Source organism: Salvelinus alpinus, chromosome 4 (assembly GCF_045679555.1).
Source record: "Salvelinus alpinus chromosome 4, SLU_Salpinus.1, whole genome shotgun sequence".
NCBI classification, from domain to species: Eukaryota; Metazoa; Chordata; class Actinopteri; order Salmoniformes; family Salmonidae; genus Salvelinus; species Salvelinus alpinus.
Window position 1 is genome coordinate 61825986 of NC_092089.1, and position 26216 is coordinate 61852201.

The following is a 26216-nucleotide window of genomic DNA, read 5'->3' on the forward strand; positions in this document are numbered from 1 at the left end:
ACGCACGCACACACACACACAGTATATGTATGACTGCCCCTGACACATAACATCATAAGAGAGACTCTCTACGTCAAACAAAAAGGTGGCGGCCATGTTGTTTCATTGATCCTGCTGTTCGTTGGCAGACAGAGACAGTGATGCATCATGAATCTTTCCCCCCAGATCCCATCCACAGGCCCGTCCCACACTTAGCGCTATAATTAGCCATATGGAGCTTCATCTGCCTCATCACACCACCGCTCCGCACCACCCAGTACCGCAGGCCTCAGACTAGACAGCCAAATAGAGGAAAACAAAGTACCATCTGAAGCTCCTCACAGTCTGGTTATCTGTGTTTGTGTGTGTGTGTGTGTGTGCGCCGGCGCCCTCCACAGATGGCGTGACGCTGTTGCGGCACGGAGTCTCTACAATGAGTTCAGTCGGTGCTGAATGTGGACTCACCTAAAGCCCTCCTTACACACGCAGGTGTACCCGTTGACAGCGTCCACACACTCGGCCCCATGCTGACACTTGTTCTCCAGACAGTCGTTGTAGTCCTGCTCACAGTGTTGGCCCACGTAGCCGGGCAAGCACTCACACCTGACACCCACACAGGAAACAAAGGCACACAATGTTACAAAAAACTCACTCTCTCTGCCAACTGCCACCGAACTCTCTCAACTGTATTCACTCTCTCATCCTTCGGACGTATTAACGCTTAGCTGTTACTGAACACCCTCTATTACATCACCTTAACAACTGCCACTGAACAGTAGGTCTTTCTAACCTATGACCTTTCCCAACTGTTACTGAACTCTCTTCCTAACATATGAAAACTGTTTTACTGCAGTAGTCTGTTACAAGTGTGACTTTAAACAGCACAGCCAACTCAACTACAGTTTGTTCCTTGTTCCTCAGTCATGAAAGAACAGGGTATTAAGACGGTGGAGGAACAGAACACAACAGGTTGTCCCGACGACTCCACCAGACACGGGTTACTTCCTGTGGGTTGCTACTGGTGACCTTTGAACTTGATTAGTCCCGCCCCCTCTGACAGCTGCCGGTCACTCACCTGAAGCCTTTGGCGAGGGGGATGCACTTGGAGTCATGCTGGCAGGGGTCGAAGCCTTGCATACAGGGGTCCACCACCTCCTCACATAGGTCCCCTGGGAAAACACGCACACACACACGCACACACACACGCACACAGTGGGAAAGATAATAGAGAGACCGTGAGATCATCGCCTAAGCTTCATTCTTCCACATACACACACTAGCTAACGTATGTCTTCATTTGACTTAGTGATATTCTAGTGCATTGCATATTTACAAGCCTAGGATCGTGAGTAACGTTTTTTTAAGAGTGTTTTTCGATTGGTCCCATTGTATTATGATGACTATTATGATGACTCCCCAAAGCACCATCATGGCTTTCTCAGCATTCAACAGTTGGGTCTTGTTTCTACTGCCGGCCTGTCTGGTCTCCCATACAGGGGGAGTTGGGGGTTGTCTTACACAGGGTATTAGCCGTGCAAACTTGAAACACATGTACTATATTGTGCTGTAATCTGCATGGAATACAGGGCTGTGGCTGCACAGATGAGGCCCCATCTGAATCCACTAAATCACTGCCTGGCCAAGTGTCCCGGTTCAATAAACCCTCTGTCCCTGTCCACCTGCTTGGCTAGTTCCCCTCCTCTAACAGGGGGGCTGCTGGGGCTCAGCCAGGCTTTCACAGCACAAGGCCTCTCCTCCTCTCCTTTATACTGACTCCCTCCCTCCCTCCCTCCCAGTACAAAGCCTCTCTGAGTCTGTCTGCGGCTGGGCTGAGGGAGAGTAGATGCAGACACTCCACAGCCTGGCCCCTGAGAGATCTTTCTCTCTTTCTCTCCCTCCCCCCTCTCTAACTCAATCTCTCCCTCCCTCCCTCCCTCCACTTCTCTCTCTATCTACTGCCAGGTCTGTTTCCTCTGCCTCTCCCTCATCCGGCAGCCTCATGGTTGGGCCCTGGGGAAGTCTGCCAGCGTCCCAGCAGCCGCCACTCTACAGGGGAAATCCACTCCAATTGGGTTTCGATGGTGCTCTGTGGGGAGCTGTCACAATGTGTCTGTGTCTGCCTGTTTTCATTGCTACAGGCCTGGCTCTGGTTTCGATTGGTACGGAAAACTGAAAGTCAGTGGCAAAATGAGAGTTGATATGTACTGTATTCAATATGAAAAATAAATAATTTTCCGTTTAGCTTGCAGTGTTAGTTTTACAGGGGAAACAGGAAAAATAAACCCAGAGAAGGTGTGTGGCGAGAGAGAGACTGACCTTTTCCCATATCATATCTGTCAGCTTGTAAAGGAAGAAAGAGAGAGAGGAGGATCATTTATAGATGTCACTGTGTCTCATGGTTCTGATAACCAGAGGGTCCAGAATAATTAACCCAGATACACACGCACACACACACCAGATGGACGCCACGTCCACCCCCTGTGAGCAGGTCTGCCCTGTCGCTCTCAGAGAGCCGAGAGAACAGTGGAGAACAGCGGTGAGGAGATAGTCAGCAGAGACTGGTCATCTCACGCTGCGTTGTGAGGGGCGGCAGGTAGCCTAGTGGTTAGAGCGTTGGACTAGTAACCGAAAGGTTGCAAGATCGAATCCCCGAGCTGACAAGGTAAAAATCTGTCGTTCTGCCCGTGAACAAGACAGTTAACCCACTGTTCATAGGCCATCATTGAAAATAAGAATTCGTTATTGACTGACTTGCCTAGAAAAATAAAGAAAAATAAAATAGGTCAAGCAACATGCCAATTGGACAGCCACCTAGCCCCCCCTCCTTTTACCACTCTCTCCCTCCCTAACATCATGTTCCCAGGATCCATTGGTCCTGTGATGCAGGCCAGTGAGACACTCTCTCCCTCTAGTCCAGGGTTCCCCAATAGGGAACAGATTTTATTTGGACCCCCAAGCTTTAAAAAAAAAAAAAGAAGATTTATATGTTTTGTTTTGTTGTTGGACATAAAATAACGTAAAATCACCAGGAAATCAGCTCAAAGTGAATTTAATTGAGGAAATCTGTTCCCAAGTATTCCCACGCACAAAGAGAGATCCATATGTGATCCTACCCCAATGTAATCAAGGTTTGAAATTATATATTTTTTGGTCGAATACTATAACTGTTTAGGCTTCTTGTGGTCAATTTGCAATGTACAAATGATTTAGAACTGTGTTCCGGCCCCCCAACCAACCTGCTAAATAAAAAAATCGTCCCACGGCTGAATGTAATTGAGGACCCCTGCTCTATACTATATCCATGTAGTCACACTCTCAGGCACACACACGCACACACACACTTGTACAACTAACCTTGTGGGGACATACAATTCAGTACCCCTCAACAACCTATTTTCCCAAACCCCTAACCCTAACCTGAAAACCTAACCTTAATCCTAAACCTAACCTTAGCTCCTGACCCTAAAACTTACCCTAGCTCCTAACCCTAAACCTAATTATAACCCAAAAACTAATTCTAACCAAAACCCCCTTAGAAATAGCAAGTATAGTTAAACCCGTACACACACACACACACACACACACACACACACACACACACACACACACACACACACACACACACACACACACACACACACACACACACACACACACACACACACACACACACACACACACACACAGCATCGTCTTGCTCGTGCTGGTTTAAAATAGGAAGCAGCAAAAAAAAAAATGACTGCTATGTGTGGATGGCTGGATGGCTGGATAAGGGCGGAGAGAGAAGGAGGAAAAACAGTTAGTTTAAAGGAGGCCTAATTGCTGGGTTAGCTTGCGGACTTCCCCTAGAGTCGGGCTGTGGCTGCTGCTTCACAGGGCCGCTTGGCGCTGCCCACCGCCGGCCCAGGTGCCCATATGCCCACACTGAGGGGGCAGTATGTGTAGCAGCCTGGCTGCTGGATGTCTCTCTACTGCCAGCCTCTAGCCTCATTGCCCCATACAGGCACTCTGTGTTCTTTGCTCTGGTCCCAGGGGAGGCTGGGACTGGGACGGACACGGCACGGCGAGGCCTACAATTAGGCGTGCAGCGTTAATGACAGGGTCGATGTGCGTTGGAGCAGCTGCTCAGATCAGCACCCTCCCTCCCCTGTGACAGGCAGGCGATGGCGGGTGACGGCCCATGATGCCCGACTGGGGAGGTGCCCGCTGCTGCCTGCCTCGCCTGCCTGCCATGCGCACTGCAGAGAGAGAGGCCACAGCCTGGCAGAGAGACAGTGGGAAAACGTCTCTCCATCTCTCTCACCAGAACTGGCTGCCTGCACTCAGAATTGCACTGTCAGCGATTGGGCAGAACTCACTGGACTGTGCAGGCAGGCCAGCAGGGATTCCTACCCCCCCCCTTCCTCCCAAGGGATTTTTTGCCCTCTTTGGCTCTTTGCTCCAACGTGATTGCAATGTCATCTCCAAAGAGCAGTTTCAGGACAATGCGGAAAAACAGTCCATTATAGGCTAGCGGAAAGAATTACTCTTTGGTTGATTTGATAAATAAGTAAATGACTCACAATTGCTTTAAATGCAATTTCAGAGCAGAGGGGTTTGGAGTTTCGTCTATGTTTAAGCGGACTTTTATCTTGATGTGGTTGACTCGTTTTTTAAAAAGTGTATTAGAGTGTATTAGAGAAGCATTAAAAGCCAACGTACGGACATGGTGTGGCTCGTCTCCACGGAGTAGTGTACAGTGTGTGTGTGTGTGTCCAGTACCTGTGTAGTTGGGGGGGCAGACGCAGGTGTAGTTGTTGATGCCGTCCACACAGGTGGAGTTGTTCTCGCAGTCATTGTCCTCACAGTCATCTGGGTTCACCTCACACTGTAGACCCTCGTAGCCAGGTGGACACGTACAGCTGCCGAGGGGAGGGGAGAGGAGAGGAGAGAGAGACGATAGAGGGCACAGTTAGATAGTTAGTTAGAGAATAGGGAATAGGGGTGCCATTTCAGACACAGCCAGAGTCACAGAACCATACTGGGTACACCCTCTCTACCCTCCACATTGAGTCGGGGAAGCGTACAGTTTTTTTTTCCACTTGTCAAATCCACTCTCCAGATGCCCTCTGCTCTTTGTCTCTGGCCCCTCTATTAGCGACTAATGCCCTTTGAAAGCCTAAGACCTGGTATGAAAACCTGCACTTTTAATGGGAAAAACAACAAAGGTAGAACTCCAGTGACATTTGAAAATGTAATCAGGTCTGTCTGTGGATTCAATCATTTCAATTAGACGTGGGTTCCTGTTTGATCCTACGTGGAAGGGTATTCATCAAGCTGTACCTAAATGTCATGTGTGGAATTGGTAGACCGATTGAGGCCGTGCCCTTTGACTCAGGCACCACTGGCTCTGAAGCTCGCTCGCATTCTTTCTCTTATTCTCTCTCTCTCTCTTTTCCTTGGTGACGCCTGCCTGCCCTGGCTGGCCTGGCTGCGCGGGCGTGGGCGGGTGGCTGGGGACAAGGCTGGCATCATGGGTGCGCCGCGTCAGGCGAGTGGGCAGAGGAGGGTGAGATAAGTGTTACTGAGCCGTGGCGTGCGTTACCGGTGAGACGGGTAGCTTTATCAAACGCCTGTCTTCCTTTGAAGGCTGCTGGTTGAAAAAAAAAAAAAAAACGCAGAGGAGAGGAGCGCCTTTGATTTCTCTAAGCAGTTCTCCAGAGGGACTGGCTGGATAACTGATGTGTATCATTAATGAGGCGGAGAGCTGGGTTAGACCTGGGGCGGCCGGTTGGTTGGTGTTTAAAGGCCAAACAGTGGAAGATGAAAGAGAGAAGAGAGTGACAGTCACCTGCCTCCATGCCTGATGAGGAGCAGCTCTACCATGCCATGGGATCTCACTGAGTCACTCACACACTGAAACATCACTGCTGACTGCCTGCTACTCCTCTGGCTGTACCCACTAGATAGTAAATAGGGTGCCATTTTGAAGTGTGGGCCCAGTATGGTTCCGTGACTGCATATGTAGGTAGCGTAGTGATGGTAGAGAGGTCATCGGTGTGTACCTGAACTGTTCCGCTTGGCCTGGCATCAGGTGGCAGGTCCCCCCGTTGGCACAGGGGAAACTGATGCAGGCGTTGATGGCTATCTCACAGTTCTGACCCTGGGAGGGAGAGAGAGAGAGAGTGGTGTTAGACTGTCTATCACCATGTGTGTGTGTGTGTGTGTGTGTGTGTGTGTGTGTGTGTGTGTGTGTGTGTGTGTGTGTGTGTGTGTGTGTGTGTGTGTGTGTGTGTGTGTGTGTGTGTGTGTGTGTGTGTGTAGTGGTAAAGATACAGTATAGTGCCATGTGCCATTCAAGACCCTTAAGGCCACAGTCACATATAGCAGCAGCATAGGAAGAGACAGGCTGTGTCCCAAATGGCACCCCAGAGCCCTACGAACCCTGGTTAAAAGTAGCGCACTATAGAGGGAATTGGTGCTATATCATGAAGCCGTATCGTTTTCACACGCGACCTCCATGCATGTCCCTCAGAGACACTGGCTCCCTGTTTGAATTTTAAACAAAGGGCCTTCGCCACCGCCACCGTGACGCCCACTTCCTCTGATCAAAGACGCCATACGGACGCTTGTTTTTTTTGGGGGGGGGGATTCATTCTCTTTCCCTCTTTTTCTCTCTCTCTCGCTCAGCTTCTCATTCTCCTCACACATTTGAATTAATTTAAGCCCAGTGGAGGCCGACAGAAAACAACATGCACGCACCCACACAAACACACACACAAACACACACACACACACACACACGCACACAAACACACACACAAACATTAAGATTTTAATTAAAAAGCCAGGCCAGGGGCTTTGTCCCTGTAGAGGGCTAGAGGTTAAGTTTGTATCTGTGTCTGTGGAGCAGGACACTGACAGGAATCCCATAACCAAACAAAAGGCTAATGATTAGACAAACCAACAGCACACAACACAGTGGGGACACTAAAACACACACACACACACCCGCCAGGTACACAGACACGCACACAGGCACACGCACAAACAGGCACGCACACACCCATCTGCTGGATATTCGAACGCTATTATACCCTTGGGTGGATTTGTGTGAGTTTTTTCCAGACCACAGCCTTTTACCAGTTATTGTAACCCTTTTCAATCTCCCCTCAATACTTACACCCAAACTAACTGTTGTATTTCTCCGGGTCGTGGTTGTGTGTGTGTGTGTGTGTGTGTGTGTGTGTGTGTGTGTGTGTGTGTGTGTGTGTGTGTGTGTGTGTGTGTGTGTGTGTGTGTGTGTGTGTGTGTGTGTGTGTGTGTGCGGGCCTGTGTGCCTGTTCACTCACTTTGTAGCCAATGGGACAGGTGCAGTGGTAGGAGCCACTAACATCGCTGGCACATGTGCCATTGTTCAGACAGGGGCCGGCAAGACAGGGAGCACACTTTGCCATCAGATTTATATCCACTGGACCTAAGAGAGAGCGAGAGAGGGGGGAGGGATGGAGGGATGGAGGGAAAGGGAGAGAAAAATAGAGAGGGTGAGATATGGAGAGAGAGAGAGAGAGACAGAGGGAGGGAGGGACGTAGAGAGAGGCAGACACCAATAGATAGGGAGATAGAGAGAGATGTAGAGGGAGGCAAAGAAAAACAGAGAGGGGGATAGGGGGAGAGAGGGAGAGGGAGTGATTGAGAGAAAGAGAGAGAACAAGAGCGACAGAGAGCGAGGGAGATATTAAAGAAGAAAGATTGGGAGAGTGAGTCACACGGTGCGATTCCACTCACTCTTTCTCTCCGCACTATTTTAAGACCTTCCTTATCCACATTTAATCAACCTTAATCTGCCTTAATCTCAGATAAATCCCAGATCAGTGTTAATTGGCATGCATGGTTACAGAGGGCAGAAATATGTGGCAGCTGGGTTCACTCCCCTTTAGAGGAGACGGAGAGAAGGGGGGAGGAAAGGTGACGGTAAGAGGGGAGTGGGAGAGAAGGGGCAAGGGAGGGAGGATGAGAAGTGAGGAAGAAAGGAGAGGGTGAGAGGGGAACGGGGGAGTGGGGGAGAAGGAGGAGGAGAGGCAGGGGGAGAGGAGAGAGGGAGGGGTACAGGAAGAGGAGAAGTAGGGGAGCTGAGTGAGGGGGAGAAACGAGAGCAGCAGATGGAGGAGGTGAGAGGATGGAGCTGTGACAGCCAGTGTTGATAATGCGTCTCACCTTTGCACTGGAAGCGGTTGAGGGGCGTGGTGAGCAGCAGGCGGTCGGCCATGTCAGGTGGTCCAGTACAGCGGGCGATGCCAGGCTCCTTGAAGCCAGCCTTCACCCACTGGGACAGCCAGCGCAGGTCACAGTTACAATACAGGGGGTTGGCACCCAAAGCCCTGGGGAACAGCGAAATATAGGAGTTATGCATCTAGTGGTCACATATGGAAGTGCAAGAGTATATGGTGCAGGCATGCATGTGTACATACAGACAGACAGTCTGTAAACACGCACTGGTCTGGCGTGCACATAACCAGTAGCACAAAGCCAATTCATACATTTAAAAAAAAAACTTTTGCCTTGAACTTTCATTGCCTTGAATAAAACAGAGGATCTTCATTCATGTCAAGTATCCCATTTTTTTTCACCTTCTTCCCTCTCTCTCAAGTCTCTTTCAGTGCAGAACACCCAAACGACAGTATTGCTACTTAAAACAAGAGGCAGGAACCAGAGAAAAAGTAACAGAGGAGCCACGTGATGAATGCCTTTTAGTGGTTATAAAATGGCTTCCTGTGGGGCCCACTCTGTTCTCTTGGCGCTCCCAACACAACACTGCTCTTCACTGGACCTCTGTTCTGTCACTTCACGCAAAATGGATGCTGTATAAAAGCATGGCTGTGACTCTACACTCTGTTGCTCTGATTGTCCATGTGCGCGTGTGGGTGAGTGTGTGTGTGTGTGTGTGTCGTGTGTGTGACTATATTACTATTGTGGAAGACCACACACTACTATCACACTCACAGATGAGACAGAGATGTCAAATGGTTGAAGGCTCCCTCTGGTATAGTTGAAAGGTCATTTCCGTGGAGAGTCCTGAAAGAGATTGAAAACAAGAAGAGCGTCAGCGATGGGGGTGATGGCTGATGGACATCAAGCCCTCTCATTGTTTCTCCACACTCGGAGGGTCCCCAGGCTTCAGACCTTTAGCATGTTGCTAACCCTTTTAAGGCCCTGCCGTGTGAATGCAGTGGGCAGTGGTGGTGTGTCTGCCTCTGTCTGGGTTCACATTCCATTAGACGTCTCACACACACACACACACACACACAGTAGACACAGGCACCATACACACGGACACATAATACACACGCACGCACCACACTTACACCCCCCCCCCCCCCCCCTCCTCCTCCACACCCACACAAACACACTGCCTGGCGTGCCAGCTCTGTGAAGTGATTTCCCTGTCCCGTCAGTCCCACCCCGCAAGCCCCAGGGCCCTAGCCGCCACCCACAGGCCTGCCACAGTCAGAGGGGATCCAGAGGGCCTGACAGCAATCGAACCCACCAACCCACAGGACAGACAGCCCTACGCCTTTCAGCCTCTGCCAGACGCACCCCGGGGAGATTCTGGGTAATGAACAAGTGACAATGATGGCTGCCTGGCAACTGGTGACTAGGTAGGCCGGAGTAAAGAGAGAGAGAGAGAGAGAGAATGAGAGTGAGCGGGAGAGGGAGAGATTACTCCTGGAGGCAAATCCCTTCTAATAGAGCCAGAGATTAGGACTGGTGCTGGACTACACTGTACAGACTGACTGCTGGGAAGAATCCAGATCAGGTTAGCAGGGAACTGGAGCTATTATACAGGAAATATATGAGGATTGGTCTCTGCTCCCTCTGTCTCCATCTTTCTCTCTCTCTCTCTCTCTGCCCCCTTTCTTTCTCTCTGTCTCTTTTTCTCTCTCTCTCTCCCACCCTCTCTCTTTTGCTCCATCCCTCTATCTATGAACTCTATCTATGACGTGTGTCTGTAGACTGTTGTGTTTCAACAATCACCTCCTGGCCCAAGTTAATAAGCAGTGTTTTCAGCTCTATCTTAACAGCCCAGAGGAAGCAACAGAGAAGAAGAAAGAGTGTTTAGCTTCTGTTTTCTATGTTTTATTTATTTGGAGTTGTTTTGGAGCCGGGGGAGGAGGGGAAGATGGATGACAGGGAGGCAGGGAGGCAGAGGGCCCATTTATCACACTGCACACTGGGCGGAGGGGAGGAGGAATGGAGGAAGAAGAGACGCAGAGGTGAAGAAGAGGGAGACGAAAGGGAGAGGAGAGGATAGGAGAGAGGGAAGAGGGGGAAACGAGAGGAAAGGGAGAGGAGAAAGAGGAGAGGCGGGAGGGAGAGGAGAATGAGAGGCAGAGGAAAGGGGGAAGGGAGGCAGAGGAAAGGGGGGAAGACAGTGGAGAGGAGAAAGGAAGGAGTAACACTTACAGGAGACGCAGAGATTTAAGTCCATCAAATGCGTGTACTTGGATACAGCGAATCTGGTTGTAACTCAGGATCCTGTCATTCAAATGAGAGGAGACAGTTATAATTCAAACGGATGGGAACATAACACAGTGTGTGTGTGTGTGTGTATGTGTGTGTGTGTGTGTGTGTGTGTGTGTGTGTGTGTGTGTGTGTGTGTGTGTGTGTGTGTGTGTGTGTGTGTGTGTGTGTGTGTGTGTGTATATACAGTATGTGCGTGTGTTTTATACGACTATAAAAGTGACTAAGGCCACTGTGTCCGGCCCGGGTGTGGCCAGACAGCCGGTCGGCCGTGGCGTGTCATCATGGTAACTCACAGAGTGGCGAGCTGAGTCATGTTGCTGAAGGCCATGGAGGCCACGGTGCTGATGCTGTTGTTACTTAAGTCTCTGTGTGACACCAAAACACACAACAGGACGCATTGTCACTTCAGGGAAGAACCAGAGCTCAGAAACACCTTTAAAGTCCACAGAGGCAACACAGAACTGTCTAGCCTTGACACAAACCCAAATGGTCAGTTTCAATGTTTCAGTAAAGACTATAGACTATCCTCTGCTGCAAAACATCTCAATACAATTGAGATTGTTTTGGCATTGCTAACATTATGCAGGATCTACGACCATTGAGGAATATACAATGATTTCAATTGTGATTTGATTTGGAATAGACACGATACATACACAAGAGATAGTTGCTTAAGTGTGGACAGTTCTTTGGGGATGGACATCAGGAGGTTCCCTTCCATGTATCTGAAATGAGGAGGGAGGTGAAGGCATTAGATCCAGGGTCCTATCAAACACACAGACATACACTCCACCGCTTCAAAATCACCCAATCACTATAAATCCCTTGGTTATGTCCTGATTCATGGAAGAGCATATTTATGGAACGGGTCATCCACAAAGGAATGATGTAGCATCAGGTACACGGCAAATCAATAGATAATCAGGGCTATGCCAGGGCTGGAAGAAGGAAGCCTTTCCTGTAATGGGTAGGGAGAGTGTGTGTAGGTGAGAGTGCCTGTAGGGGTGTGTATGGATGAGAGTGTGTGTAGGGGTGTGCATTGGTGCGAGTGTGTGTATGGGTAAGAGTGTGTGTGTGTGGGTAAGCTGTGTTTATGGGTAAGAGTGTGTGTAGGGGTGTGTATTGGTGAGAGTGTGTGTAGGGGTGTGTATTGGTGAGAGTGTGTGTATGGGTAAGCGTGTGTGTATGGGTAAGCTGTGTTTATGGGTAAGAGTGTGTATATGGGTAAGAGTGTGTGTATGGGTAAGCTGTGTGTAGGGGTGTGTATTGGTGAGAGTGTGTGTATGGGTAAGCTGTGTGTAGGGGTGTGTATTGGTGAGAGTGTATGTATGGGTAAGCTGTGTGTAGGGGTGTGTATTGGTGAGAGTGTGTGTATGGGTAAGCTGTGTTTATGGGTAAGAGTGTGTGTATGGGTAAGCTGTGTGTAGGGGTGTGTATTGGTGAGAGTGTGTGTATGGGTAAGCGTGTGTGTATGGGTAAGCTGTGTTTATGGGTAAGAGTGTGTGTATGGTGTGTGTGTGTGTGTGTGTTCCTGTAGAGCAGAGAGAGAGAGAGAGAGAGAGAGGGTCTAATAGGGTCTGTCGGAGGAAGAACAGCAGCTGTGTTAGCTGTCAGGGGCCCCGACTGGCTCTCATAGACCTGAGAGCACTGTTTCTGCATCGCAACACTGTCTGTCTCTTCTCCTCCCTCTCTCCTTTCCCCCGGCCATCGCTCTATCTATCATCTCTCTCTCTCTTTACTCCTCCATCATCTCTCTCTCTCTCTCTCTCTCTCTCTCTCTCTCTCTCTCTCTCTCTCTCTCTCTCTCTCTCTCTCTCTCTCTCTCTCTCTCTCTCTCTCTCTCTCTCTCTCTCTCTCTCTCTCTCTCTCTCTCTCTCTCTCTCTCTCTCTCTCTCTCTCTCTCTCTCTCTCTCTCTCTCTCTCTCTCTCTCTCTCTCTCTCTCTCTCTCTCTCTCTCTCTCTCTCTCTCTCTCTCTCTCTCTCTCTCTCTCTCTCTCTCTCTCTCTCTCTCTCTCTCTCTCTCTCTCTCTCTCTCTCTCTCCCATCCCGTCCTCTAAGGTGTGATGGTAAAGTGCCCAGGCAGTGTGGTGTTAATGCAGCAGTCTGTCAGTGGCTGTGTGTGCCCTTCTCCGTCTCCCAGAACACTGAGCCGTTTGGTGATGACGAATTCCCCCTGTATCCCCCGACGGTATGCCTCACTGACCTTCAGCTATGGAGCTACCCGGCCTCACCCGGCCTCCTGGCAGACACAGCATCCCTCTCAACCGACGGGTTAAAAATCGGTTCCGTCTATTTCTGACATGAAACGATTGAATTGTCCTTCTGAAACATGTTTGATTTCAGCCACGAGGATGACCTATACTCTGGATAATAGTGAGGAAGGCCAGACCCAGGCTAGCCAGTCAGAGGTGGTGTGTGTGTGTTAGAGAGAGCGAAAGGTGTGTATATGGTGTGTGTGTGTGTGTGTGTGTGTGTGTGTGTGTGTGTGTGTGTGTGTGTGTGTGTGTGTGTGTGTGTGTGTGTGTGTGTGTGTGTGTGTGTGTGTGTGTGTGTGTGTGTGTGAGTGTGCATGGGACTCACAGCTCAGTGGTGTCCTTGGGGATGCCTTTGGGCAGAGTGCGCAGCCCCCGGTTACTGCAGCGCACCACTGTGTCTGAGCATGTGCACGACTCTGGGCAGCGAGACACCGGAAAACACACATTCTCCTCAGTGCCTGCAGAGAGAGAGAGAGAGAGATAGAGAGAGAGCGAGAGAGAGGGAAATGAGGGAGAGAGAGGGAGACAGAGAGAGAAAGAAAGAGGGAGAAAGAGGGCGGGGGGGTGGAGGGAGAGAGAGGGAAGGAGAGAGCGAGAGGGAGAGAGATAGAGAGAGGGGCGGGAGACCGAGAGAGTAAATAAGACGAAGTCAGATGGGTGACTCCACTTACTCTTACTCTCAGCACTATTTTAAGAGCCGTCCCATTCACATTAGAGGAATAGCTCGAGAGGGGAGGGTGGAAATGGTTTGTGATAGGCATCGCACAACCCGGCAACACTGCCAGAATTTACTCGGCCCCTTTGAAAGTAGAACTCTATAAATGAAGCCCAAAGTGGAGGGGGAATCTGATAATTGCACCACCACTTCCCAAATCTCTCCCCCAGCTGCCTTGCCTGGCGGGATAAATTCCACCATTATTACAGTAAACATTTAATCATAATAAGAGATGCAGAAGAACAGGAGTTAAAGATCAGCCACATAATATTGTTCTTGGCCTGAGTCTCCCTCCCTCCCCTCCCTCCCTGCTTCCCTCCCTCCCCTCCCCTCCTCTTTAATCTAAGGCCTGAGAGATGATATCTGCAAAGGCTTGAATTGCACCCCAGATGAAAAAGAAACAGGGAATTAAGACACTAATGGAAGGTAATGAAGTCTGAGGTCTGCTCCAACAATAACACACACAGCACTGCCTGGGTCTGGGACTGGGGCCTGGCTGCTGCTGCCTGCCTGCCTAGAGAGGCCTAGGGTCTGGATGGACAGAGGGAGAGAGGGATGGAGCTAGCCTAGTCGTATCGCTGACTCACTTTTACATGTTGTTGATTGGGGGGGACGTCAAAATCTCCACAAAATGTGTTCCCCACAAATCAAAACAAACCTCGCCCCAAAATATTCTACCGTCATTGAGCTATACCGTAAGTGTAATTGAAGTTAGAGACGTGTAAACGTAGAAGGAGTGAGTCAGTGTGTGCCATTGTAGCTGCAGCTATGTGGGCCTTGAGGTGAAGGGATACAGAGTGCACTAAACCCTCCGCCTGCTCCCTCTTGTTTAGCATGTAGCTTTCAGGGCTAAATGATACGGGACCTTACAATGGTCCATCTGTGGCCTGATATAGCTATCTGAAGAAATAAAGCTAGAGAAACCCCATGCAAGGAACTTTATGGCTATAACTCGACTGTCTGGATAGGGACTTACAGTATATAGACCGTACATTACCATTACAACTTACAATTGAATTGACTATACGAGAACATTTTTGGAGCGAATCCCTACAGTCCTTAAAAGTAGAAGTGCTATTTTCCCAAGACCCCGGAGCATTTAGAGAGAGAGAGAGAGAGAGAGAGAGAGAGAGAGAGAGAGAGAGAGAGAGAGAGAGAGAGAGAGAGAGAGAGAGAGAGAGAGAGAGAGAGAGAGAGAGAGAGAGAGAGAGAGAGAGAGAGAGAGAGAGAGAGAGAGGTAGCGGGTCCCGGGGTCAGCCAGACAGAAGCCACACTGGAGTTAAACTTTACAGCCACAGTTCAGTTTCGCAGGCCTCCATCTCTCTCACTCCGCAGGGGGAAATGACCGCGTCCTCATAAAACCCACACTGACGTGAGATAATGCGGTCGCCTACGACTACTGTTCCATTTTGCCTCATAGTTTCTACTCCCTATCCCTGCTGGCCTGCTCAGACAAATACTGGAGTTAATAACTATGTGGGTGGACAGTGTGTGTGTGTGTGTGTGTGTGTCTGTGTGTCCAGCATGCCACCGTAGACTACAGGAGTTCAGAGACATGGAGGTGAGGGGGTTGAGTAGACTGAACTCAGGGTCTTGGGCCTATAGCTAGTAACAGGTGGAAGCAGCAGATGTCGGGGTGCGTTTTAACGCAGCCAGTGGGATTTCATGGGAAGTAGGTATGAACGGCTTGTAGATGGATGTAGACGGGTAGGTGTGACAATAGCTGAGACAGATCTAGAGCAACTCCTGCTAGAAATCAGGGCCAGGGGCCCCTGGACACAAAGCCTGGTGTCATAAGACCCTTTACAAAGTGCCTGGGGCCAGGAAACAGAGGTATTGTTCAATACTAGTGATGGAAGGTTAAATGGATGGGGTGTGGAAGAAACAGGGCCAGGTGTGTGAGGGACATATAAGGTGTGTGTGTGTGTGTGTGTGTGTGTGTGTGTGTGTGTGTGTGTATGTGGCGTGCATGCATGCACGCATTTATGTGTGCACCATACCGTCGCAGGTAAAGTCAGGGTTAGCCACGTCCTGGATGGGGATCTCCTTGAGGAAGGCAGGTTTCTGGCAGCGAGGGTTCCCACTCACAACCCTGGTCTTCTTCAGCCACAGACCCAGCCAGGCCAGGTGGCAGTCACACACATAGGGGTTGGACAGCAGGTTACTGAGGGGGGATAGAAAGAGAGAGAGAGAAAGAGAGAGATAGAGAGAGATAGAGAGAGAGATAGAGAGAGAAAGAAAGAGGGAGAGAAAGAGAGAGAGATAGAGAGAGCGAGAGAGCGAGAGGCAGAGAGCGAGAGACCGAGAGAGCGAGCGAGAGAGCGCGAGAGAGAGCGAGAGAGAGAGAGAGAGAGAGCGAGAGAGAGAGCGAGAGAGAGAGAGATAGAAAATGTGTCAGTACATGACAGTCAGACTCACTTGGGTTTCAGGTTTGTAACCGTTCACAGCCAACATACAAGACCAGTGTAGACTAGACTAGATGAGCTGATCACTGAAGAGGACAATAAACACTGAGTCATCTAGTGACCTGTATTTGACCCGGGAAATGGTGGGCAGAAATGATACCTAGCATTGAGCTGCCATTAGTGGTGTTTAACTTTTCACCCTCGAGTGAGTCCCACTTAAGCACCAGTAGACACAGTGACAGATAGTAAGAGCAGAGTCGAATGTGCCTCCAGGGATGACTCACTCAAGTCCAGATGGGAAGCGGTTCAGTGTGTGTCTCTGTGTGTGTGTAGGACTGTAATGTGGGGCCGGTAGTGACCGGAGCGCAGCCCACAGTTTACAGGGATACGCTGGGAAGGCCTTTCTTTTTTCGAGAACAGAGGAGCTGAGGCGACTCCTGTGCTATCAAAGCCCACAGTGTGGATTCATTATAGGACGTTGACCTTTCAATGCACTGTCCTCCACCTGCCTAACCCGGGCCTCACCGCAGAGATTTGGGTCGTTCCACGAAATGGACCCCTATTGATTCCCTTTGATATGTTAAGTGGAAATCCACCGATACTGAATTTAAAAGCCTGTTACATGTATATTGAATGAATTGCACTAATACAGACCACATGGAGATTTCAATAAATGCGATTTTTTAAAATATGAATAAAGGGTGCTGAAGTGGCAAAATTCAGCATTTTAACACGTCCCTGCGTCAAGCCACTTATTCCCAACATTTCTCCAAGTTTCACCATCATTTTAAAGGCCTAATTATTTTTGCTGCTTTAACAAAGTCCTTTCTGAATATTATTATGTATATTAATGCGATTAGTGATGAATTGACGTCTGTTCAAGGCCAACCCTGTTATTCAAACAATTTACCCTGTAAAAATGTTTTATCATTCCACCAAGTTGAATGATTCACAGCAGGTGACATCGTCCGGGTCCTCTGAACAGCATGGTGGAAAAGGAAGTTAGACTTCTCTCTCTCTTTTGATCTATTTATAATTGTTTTATCATCGTTTGACTGAGGTGGTCGAGCTCAACACGTCAACCCTGTTCGCTCAATTAATGTTAGGGGAAAATGTGATTTGATTTCACTTTCATTGTGTGTGGGAAATTATGTAAAATTCCCAATTTCATGAACACCAGGTGGTCCCATGCTCTTCACCACATATGGAGTACTGGCTGATCTCCACCTCAAACCTTCACTAGTTTGATATGTGAGTGTATTTGTACAAGGGATACTTGATCAATGAGAAAATGTTGGATTTATCTCAAACATGCTTTTAAACAATAGTTAGGCAGTGTCAGACTTGTCAGTAACACGGTTGACAGACAGTGTGGTACGAGTGCAGATAAAATGCTTTTAGTTCATTGGACTGTAATGCCTGAGATGGGAAAATATGGTTTTCTGTAGGAGAAACAAATCTACCATGCAACTGAATGTTGATATTTTAAAGTATTATTATTTTTTTTTAAGTTTGAATGTCTTTCATGGAATGACCCATTTAACGCCATACGTTAAGTCTTTCCCCTCGCCATAGAATTTGATTTGAATTATTACTTGTGTATCCCCCGGTAAACAAAGTATTGTCATATGTATTTACTATGAGAAGAGAAAATAACGAGAAAATACATTTTCCATTGCTTTGTATCTCCAGGCAGGCGGATGCTTTTATAAAGCACAATATCGAAAGTCCCAGAAAAGTACAGAACAGAACAGCTAATATTATTAATGAGACACAAAATGGCAAGTAAAAAAATAAATAAAAAAGAAGAAGCTATTTGTGTTGCGATAATCATGGCAGTCCCTCCCCCCGTCCCCCCCCCCACAGAGCAACCTCTGCCCTGACTGTTGCCTTTACCCAACTGGTCCCACCCACCGGGTGGAAACACTTGCTGCCTCCCGGCTCTAATTTAGGCCTGAGAGAGGAGAAAAGAAGAGCGAGAGCGAGAGAAATCAGGAGGCCGCTCTGGCTCAGCCTGATTGACTGTTTCTCTGCTGCACTTGTACACTGGGATAACAGCTGGGCAAACACAGTGCTGTGCTGCTGCCTGGCCTGGCCTGCTCTACCCGGTGCTGGTTCACAACCCAGCCGGTATTTTTAGGCGGGCCGCACTGAAACAGATCCGGCTGTGTCAGCCGCAGGGTAATTAGAGAGCTGGCAGACCACAGCAGCGCTTTCACTCTCCTCTCCCTCCCTCTCCGTGAGAGTCAGGAGGGAGAGAGAGGGAGGGAGAACGGGGGAGAGAGAGAGAGAGGGAAAGAGAAGGAGGGACAGTGAGAGAAAGGGAGGAAGAGGGAGAGAGCGAGAGCAGGAGGAAGGAGAGGGAGAAACCTCCGGCATTCTAAACATGAACATGACTCCGTGTATGGGTTGCATGTGAGGTGCTGGTGGTGCACGTCCGGAAATGTCAGCCTCTAATCTTTTATTCATCTGATAAATGTTCAGTTATTAATACATCCTCTCCTGGGTGGCGATGGGTACGAGGCATAACACTGACTCACACAATGTCTTTTCAATAACAGCCGCATGTCTCTTCACATTTCAATACTGATCACATCTGACAGCTTCATCTCAGACATGACATAACTTCATCGCTTGTCGACGAAAATATTGCATCATTTCAAATCATGTTCCACTGCAACGTGAGTCAATATTTGTATAGCAGCCAAAAAGGACAATTCTCATGCTGTTGCTAGTTTTGGAAAGATACAACTATATTTTTTTGATGCTCCAGAGGGCGCAGGCGCATATAGCAGACTATGTGTAACTTGATAACAAGTGTCGAGAGACTGAAACAAAACAGGCTTGTAATTACCAAGACCATCTGCAAGCAATATTCTAAATCCATAGAGAGCTGTGATTGCAGATAAAACACTGGATGTTGTCTGTCTTTCCAGACTGGGATGTGTCAGTACTAGAGAGGACGGCGTGATCATTCAGACAGTCAGGTGGTAGGAAGAGCGGCGGAAGAGGAGGAGGACGGCAGGTAGCCTAGCGGTTAAGAGCGCTTGGCCAGAAACGGAAAGGTCGCTGGTTCGAATCCGAAGCCGACTAGGCAAAATATCTGCCGGTGTGCCCTTGAGCAGGGCACTCAACCCTAGTTGCTCTGGATAAAAGTGTCTGCTAACTGAATACAATGTAAAACAAATGTAACATGAGGAGGTGGGACAGAGGGGGATAAGGTGGAAGACAGGTGGGTAGAGAAGGAGGGAGGGAGATGAGACTAACATGGAGAGGGGGGTGATCACACAGACAATCAGGTGGTGGATGGAGAGAGAGATGGAGAGAGGGAAGGCTTACATGGTGGAGAGGGAGTGCAGTGTAGTGAAGGCTCCCGGGGCGATGGTGGAGATCCGGTTGTCGTAGAGGGACAGCAGACGTACAGAGCTCAGGCCTGTGAAAGTGGTGTTGTCCACACAGCCTATCTGGTTACTCCTCAGCATCCTGTTGTGGAGACACACACAGAGAGAGCATGGTGAGATGGGGGAACATAGGAACATTGTGGCAAAGATGATCAGCAAAACTAGGAGTTTTTCCTGAATCCATGACCTGACTAGGTAAAACTACAGGCCCAAGTTCTACTGTATCTCTTACAGCCTGTATTCTGAATGAGAGCTGCTCCTAAACAGCATTGGAGTGAGCTGCTGTGATGTGAGACTGTTAGACTGCAGTGTAGACAGGTGTTGAACATGTCTCCAGCTCTGGGGCAGTGTGGTTGGGGCCAACGGAGGCCCATATTCTCAACACATCCAGAGAAGCCCAGACCTAATCAGGGTCTGGTATAATCCAATGTTAGTGTGACTAGAAGTGTTTTGGACCAGAAGGGGAGTTTGATTTGGTTCGGGCAAGTGTACAGTGGCTTTGGGGACCCATGGAATGGGAAGAGAGGGTGGGGGGTGGAAGGGGGGGAGCAAAAGTGCCCTGCCAACACTCATTAGTGGTTTGGGGGGGTGAGAGCCAGAGGAGAGGTACGGCTCAGAAGGCAGGCTCTGGGGACCATCCTGGGTCAACTGTCCACATCTGCTGCCTGGCAGAGGGCCTGTGTGGGGCAGATGCTGCCTGGCTGCCAGGGTTAGGTTAGGCAGCATGGCACGGCACCCCAACCCAGAGAGCGAGGAGGAGGGGGAGAGAGAGATGCGGTGATGATGAATTTGGGAGAGAAGGGGAAGGGGTGAGAAAGGAAGAGGAAAAAGCCCAGGGGAGGGAGGGAGTGAGTAGTGCACCACGGCCAAAAACAATCAGGGCTTTCAAACTAAAGCCACTGGAGAAAAAAAAGAAAAAAGAAAACGGGGGAAATGCAAACCAGAGCCCGTCTGTGATGAAAATGTGAAAGCAGCAAATTCAGCATTAGGCTCTGACAGGCAGGGATCTGAAACAGGCAAACTCAATTTGGGACCATGCTCCTGGGATTTAAAAGCCACTAAATGCAATACTGCAGGACCATGATCCATTCATTTGCTCCCATGCTCGGCTCTCTCGACCCCCCCCCCCCCCCCAAGTTTGCTTCATTAGGGCCAAAAGAGGCCCCTTCAGAAAGCCTTTCTGGCCATCAGTTAGGCTATAGAGCATGAATTGTTTGCTCTGTTTTGTGTCTAAATAAGGCGGCTATGACCGTGCATCTAATCTGGAGAGAGAGAGAGCGACAGAGAGAGAGAGAGAGAGAGAGAGAGAGAGAGAGAGAGAGAGAGAGCGAGAGAGAGCGAGAGAGAGAGAGACCTTGTGAGGTTGATGTGACGTCAGTGGGCCTGTTGTTTTCTTGGGGACTTGCGTCAGTTATCTTCTAAATATTATTTCCCAGAATGCACTCACTCATTAGTATCTAGACATCTGTTTAGAGAACGGGTACATGTTACATAGCAACTACTGTCTGTTTGGGAGTGTGTGTGTGTGTGTCTGTGAATGTTTGTGGAGTAATAGGGAATGTATTGTGTGGGCACGGTATTGGAATAAAAATCGAATCAAATCAAATTGTATTTGTCACATGCTTCGTAGACAACAGTGTAGACTAACAGTGAAAATCTTACTTACGGGTCCCTTTCCAACAATGCAGAGTTAAAGACATAGATAAAAAAAATAAAAAAATGATAGCTTCATAAGATGTATTCACGCACTACTGTCTCTTTGGATAAAAGATATAAGGCTTACTGTAAATTATACTATTATTATGATATTAATGTATATTATTATATTAGCTACGTATTAATAACGTTTTTGATGAATTCCTGTCACTACAGCAAACATATCTGACCACTGAAGAAGGGCCGTCACTATCTGGCCAAGTTGCAAAGTCGGAAGCACAGTCTTGCTCTACAATTAGTCTACTTCTAATCTGATTTTAAACATAACCCTAACCTTAACCACACCGCTGGACTCATGCCTAACCCTAACCTTCAATTAAGAACTAAAATGTCATTTTAATACATTTAATACACTTTAATACATTTGACCTTTTACGATATAGCCAATTTTGACTTTGCAGCTTGGCCATCTAGTGGGAACCCTGAAGAAAGGCATCGGCTCTAAACCTCTATATCCTTAAGATGGCCGCTCGGCTCCACTCACAGGGTCTTGAGTCCAGTGAGACCTCTAAACATGCGTCCCTGCAGTGCCTGCAGCTTGTTGCCAGTCAGCAGAACCTCCAAGACCCCCCCGGCTCCGTCAAAGGCCCCCTCACGGATATCCCTCAGCTTGTTGTTGCTAAGGTTACTGCGAGAGAGGGGTTAGAGAGAGAGAGAGAGAGAGAAAGAGAGAGAGAGAGAGAGGACCATGGTAAATATCATACTGTCTAATTAAAGATCTTGTTACCTAGACATCACTATAACCACCCACACAAACACTTCTCATTAGCCTCCCACTACTGTAATGGGGAAAATCAACCACCAGGCCTAATTGGGTTAACGCCAGTCTCTCCTTCTGCCTCCTAGTCTTTCCCCAGTGGGCGAAACTGGTTAAAATGACATCAGTTCGACCAGTTTTACCCGCTGTGTCAGTCTTAGCTCAAACATTCCTAAGTATGATGGGTTAAAAACAACAGGCGATATCGATAGCATTCCTAAGTGTGACGGGTTGCAAAACATGTCTGTAGCGGTTTTCCACGGGGCACATCTTTTATTCTTATCTGTACTTTGGTGAGGAGGAGGAGGAGGAGGAGGGGGGGAAGTTTAGACGTTGCCCAATTTATAACTCCTCTGACGATGCTATGCAATGTCATGCTTAATAAATCACTGTTCCTCCTTATGGTGTGTACAGCCATAACAGCCATGGCTTTTTCCGTCTTCCTGGAGTGGACTGTATATATTGCCTGCCTGTAAATCACGTTGCCCTCGCTCCTATTTAGATGGAATATTCCCCAGCCTCTCACTCTGCTCCCCCGTCTCTCCTCTCCTCCCCAGTATCTCCTCTCCTTTCATGTAAACTCCTCTCCTTTCATCTCCTTTCCTCTACCCCCCCCCCCCCCCCCCCCTAGATTGACGCTGCTCATTGCGTATGAAGCTGCTGTCGACAAACTTCCCAGACGAGATAAGCCCTGACTGCAACACACCACGACAATTCGGCCTGTATGTACGCATGTTTTACAAGGCAATGGAGAAAGGAAGACAGCCATACATCTTCTTCAGGTTGGGGAGCTTCTTAAATGTCCCCGCGGCCTCCAGGATGGAGATTTCGTTGTCGTTCAGGCGCCTGTTGTGGAGAAAGAGAATGTAAAAACGAAGGTTAACGGGCCCCACAGCGACTGAGTGAGTCAGAGAGCAGTCGCGAAAGCCAGACACACACAAAAAAAATGAATCTAACATGCTCACTTAATTCTATACTTAGACAAAGGACGGAAAGAGAGCGTTTTTTCAATGGAGTCATCAATATTCAAATTGCTCACGGCCAAGCGGACGAGTTTGTGTGATGGACGAGTCTGTCTTGTTTAGCGTGGTCATTTGTATGAGAATGAGATAAAGGTTTGGTGTGCTTGGTGCTGTGTCTATTTGTGTGTGTGTGTGTGTGTGTGTGTGTATACTGTATGGGTGTGTGTGTGTGTGTGATCCAGCTGGCTGCTGGTGCATGGCATGGATCCATCTATCTGTAATCTCTCTGAGCTCCGTCGCTTTGGCCTGGAAGGGAGCGCTTCTAATGACACACCGCTCTTCAAGAGAGGAGAGAGGGACGGAGGGAGACAGTGTGATGGAGGTCGAGAGGAGAAACGGTGAGGAGAGGAAGACAGAGAGAGAGAGAGAGAGAGAAAGAGAGAGATATTTTATCTTCTGAGAGCAAGGGAGCGTGGTTGGGAATGAGGAGTGCGTGTATGGCGACGGGCGACGGCCTTCTCGGCTTCGGCCTTTGCTGACAGGACACACCTCGGGGAAAGGTCAACCAGACGTAGAAGAACGCGTGCATACGTTTCCCTGGGAAGGGGAAGCTCACTCTAAATAAGTGGCGGTGTGGAGGGGGAGACGGCAGCAGCAGACCCCAGATCAGATCCATGACATACGGTCTACACCAGGGGAGCCGTGATGGTGAGCGATGTGAAAGTAATGGGAATGGGTGACAGGGGCCGGAGGAGAGAAGAAAAAAAAGATTGAGAGAGTGAGAGAGCAAGAGAGAGTGACTGGGAGCAAGAGAGAGAGAGCGAGAGAGAGAGAGAGAGAGAGAGAGAGAGAGAGAGAGAGAGAGAGAGAGAGAGAGAGAGAGAGAGAGAGAGAGAGAGAGAGAGAGAGAGAGAGAGAGAGAGAGAGAGAGAGAGAGAGAGAGGAGAGAAAAAGTCCTGATGTGGTGTGTGTCCTCTAGCCAGTGAAGAAGGGCAACATTTCGTTTCCCTGACATGCTCTGCCCTGGGACTTGGCCAGAGTGGAGCTGGGCCTAATAGCCTGGGAGAGGCTGATGCTAATAGTTAGCCATCACTCACTGGGAGATGGGGCTATTGTGAGGGCGAGCAGCTAGCACTGATGGGGCTGGGGGATAGAGAGAGGGGTATAGAGAGAGGGCTGGGGGATAGAGAGAGGGCTGGGGGATAGAGAGAGGGGGATAGAGAAATGGCTGGGGGATAGAGAGAGGGCTGGGGGATAGAGATAGGGCTGTGGGATAGAGAGAGGGGGATAGAGAAATGGCTGGGGGATAGAGAGAGGGCTGGGGGATAGAGGGAGGGCTGGGGGATAGAGAGAGGGCTGGGGGATAGAGAGAGGGCTGGGGGATAGAGATAGGGCTGTGGGATAGAGAGAGGGGGATAGAGAAATGGCTGGGGGATAGAGAGAGGGGAGAGAAGGGTAGCTAAGGTATGTGAAGGATTTCTACATTAACACAACTATGTCTAGACAGAAAGAATGACCATGGAACCGGAGAGAGAAGAATAGTAATAGATGTGATGTGAATGTCGTGTGTGTGTGTGTGTGTGGTTGGCTGTGTGTGTGTGTGTGTGTGCTCTTACAGGTCTGTGGTGTGCTCGGGGAGGTGTGGAGGCAGTTTGGTCAGTTTGAGGTTGGAGCAGTCCACCACGGTGCCCTCACAGCGACACTTCTCTGGACACACCAGGTCCTGGAAACACTCTCCACTCAATCTGCTACGGTAGTCCTCTGTACCTGGACGAGGGACGGGGACAGGGGGGGGGACAGGAAAGGGGACAGGAGGGACGATTTACAGACCATCAGGGAACTATGACATTGATGGAAAACCTAAAATTCTAATTTAGGTAGCCTGGTCCTAGATCTGTTTGTGCCGTCTTGCCGACTCCTATGTCACGCCAGGTGACAGTGACCATAGGAGTCGGCAAGACAGCACGAACAGATATGGGACCAGGCATTGACTTACGCATCGGCCTATTACTGGAACGCAATGCCTCTTAAACATACACTATACAGAACATACATACAGGACCAAAGGAAGAGCACACACATTAACCTCTTAGATAGAACGCCCACAAACACCTACGCCTCATTTGTAAAATGTAAAAGCACAGTTGAGAGAGAGGTCAGTTCCAGGAGGTCGGTAGCTTGGAGATGTTTTGACAGAGTAATAAAGGGTTGTTTTTCCCGGTACGTGGGTTGTTGAACGGTTGTAGCTAAGTCTGGTTCCCATCACACAAGCCTTCCCTTGGCACCGCTGTTTATGTTGCTCATCCCATCTCTATCTCCACTAGTGATCCAAGAGAGCCTCTGACTGTGGGAGCTCCAAGACCCAGACAGGCAGACCCAACCAGGGCCCACCGGGCGAGAAGTGAGGCCGGGGCCTCTCTCCTCGCTCTCCTGGGAAAACCACTGGGCCTGGCTCACACACCGGCTTTCACGGACTCTGTCCCAAATGGCACACTAGTGCACCACATAGGGAATAGGGTGCCATTTGGGATGCAGGCCACTGCCATGCAGGAGCAGGACAGCAGGGTGACAGAAAGCAGAAGGAAGAGAGGAGGGGGATGAGGAGGAGGAGGAAGAGAAGGAAGAGGAGGAGAAGAAGGAGGAGGAGGGAGGAACACGACTTTTCAACAACACGGAGGAAGAAGGGAGGATTGTAGTGTATCACTTTGTAGTCTCCCTCTGTGAAGGAGGAGGGGGGGAGCAGAATGGAGGGGTGGCTCATCTTTTCTTTTCTCTTTTCCTTTTCTCAGCACCACCACCGGGCGGGCGGGTGGGCGGGCGGGCGTGTCCAGCGGTCCCTGGTGCTTGACGGAACCATGTGAGGCGAGTGTAGGCGGGGGCACATGGTTAGATCAAGCACAAGAGACAGCTGCACCAGGTAGACAGAAGTAGGCGCGAGGAACAGGTAGGTAGGTAGGTAGTGAGGCAGAGTGAGGGTGAGCTGAGGGCAACAGGAACAGGAACAGCCAGGAGCAGCTGGGACAGGAAGCTGATCGAGGTGACTGACTGACGGACTTTCCTCCCAACACTGTTCCTCCCCAGTCCCCACACCCATGCACACAGGGCCCCCAGGGGCCACACTGTATACTACACCGCCTGTAACCCCACAGCATAGGGAAAGGCCCAAACACAGGGACACATACAGTATAGACAGACGTGTGTGGTTATCAATTGGAAGGGATAGAGGGTGAGAGAAAACAGTACAAGCCCTCTGGTAATTTCCACACACACACACACACACACACACACACACACACACACACACACACACACACACACACACACACACACACACACACACACACACACACACACACACACACACACACACACACACACACACACACACACACACACACACACACACACACACACACACGTTGTACCCACACCAGGCTTCTGTCTGAGAGAGACACACACACAGTGCGACCACAGTTTATCGGTGTTCCCGCTGTGCTTGTTATTGTGTTGCTATATTGAATTT

The 26216-nt window shown here is 49.3% G+C and overlaps 1 protein-coding gene across 3 annotated transcripts in view; it reads right to left on the reverse strand.

Moving 5' to 3' along the window:
- The window catches only part of LOC139574083 (slit homolog 3 protein-like), a 195694-nt gene that overhangs the window by 18506 nt on the left and 150972 nt on the right, over nt 1-26216 (reverse strand). For 2 of the 3 annotated variants that reach the window (XM_071398247.1, XM_071398250.1), the window contains 17 exons: nt 24310-24460; nt 22503-22577; nt 21459-21602; nt 19197-19340; nt 15453-15616; nt 13063-13195; nt 11139-11207; nt 10776-10847; nt 10423-10494; nt 8962-9033; nt 8176-8339; nt 7311-7435; nt 6024-6121; nt 4741-4880; nt 2296-2319; nt 1055-1148; nt 445-582 (listed from right to left, as the gene is read on the reverse strand). In XM_071398247.1, coding sequence (XP_071254348.1) covers nt 445-582; nt 1055-1148; nt 2296-2319; nt 4741-4880; nt 6024-6121; nt 7311-7435; nt 8176-8339; nt 8962-9033; nt 10423-10494; nt 10776-10847; nt 11139-11207; nt 13063-13195; nt 15453-15616; nt 19197-19340; nt 21459-21602; nt 22503-22577; nt 24310-24460 — 1879 coding nt within the window. The remainder of the gene's footprint in view (nt 1-444; nt 583-1054; nt 1149-2295; nt 2320-4740; nt 4881-6023; nt 6122-7310; nt 7436-8175; nt 8340-8961; nt 9034-10422; nt 10495-10775; nt 10848-11138; nt 11208-13062; nt 13196-15452; nt 15617-19196; nt 19341-21458; nt 21603-22502; nt 22578-24309; nt 24461-26216) is intronic. The other variant, XM_071398249.1, reaches the window with a different exon arrangement.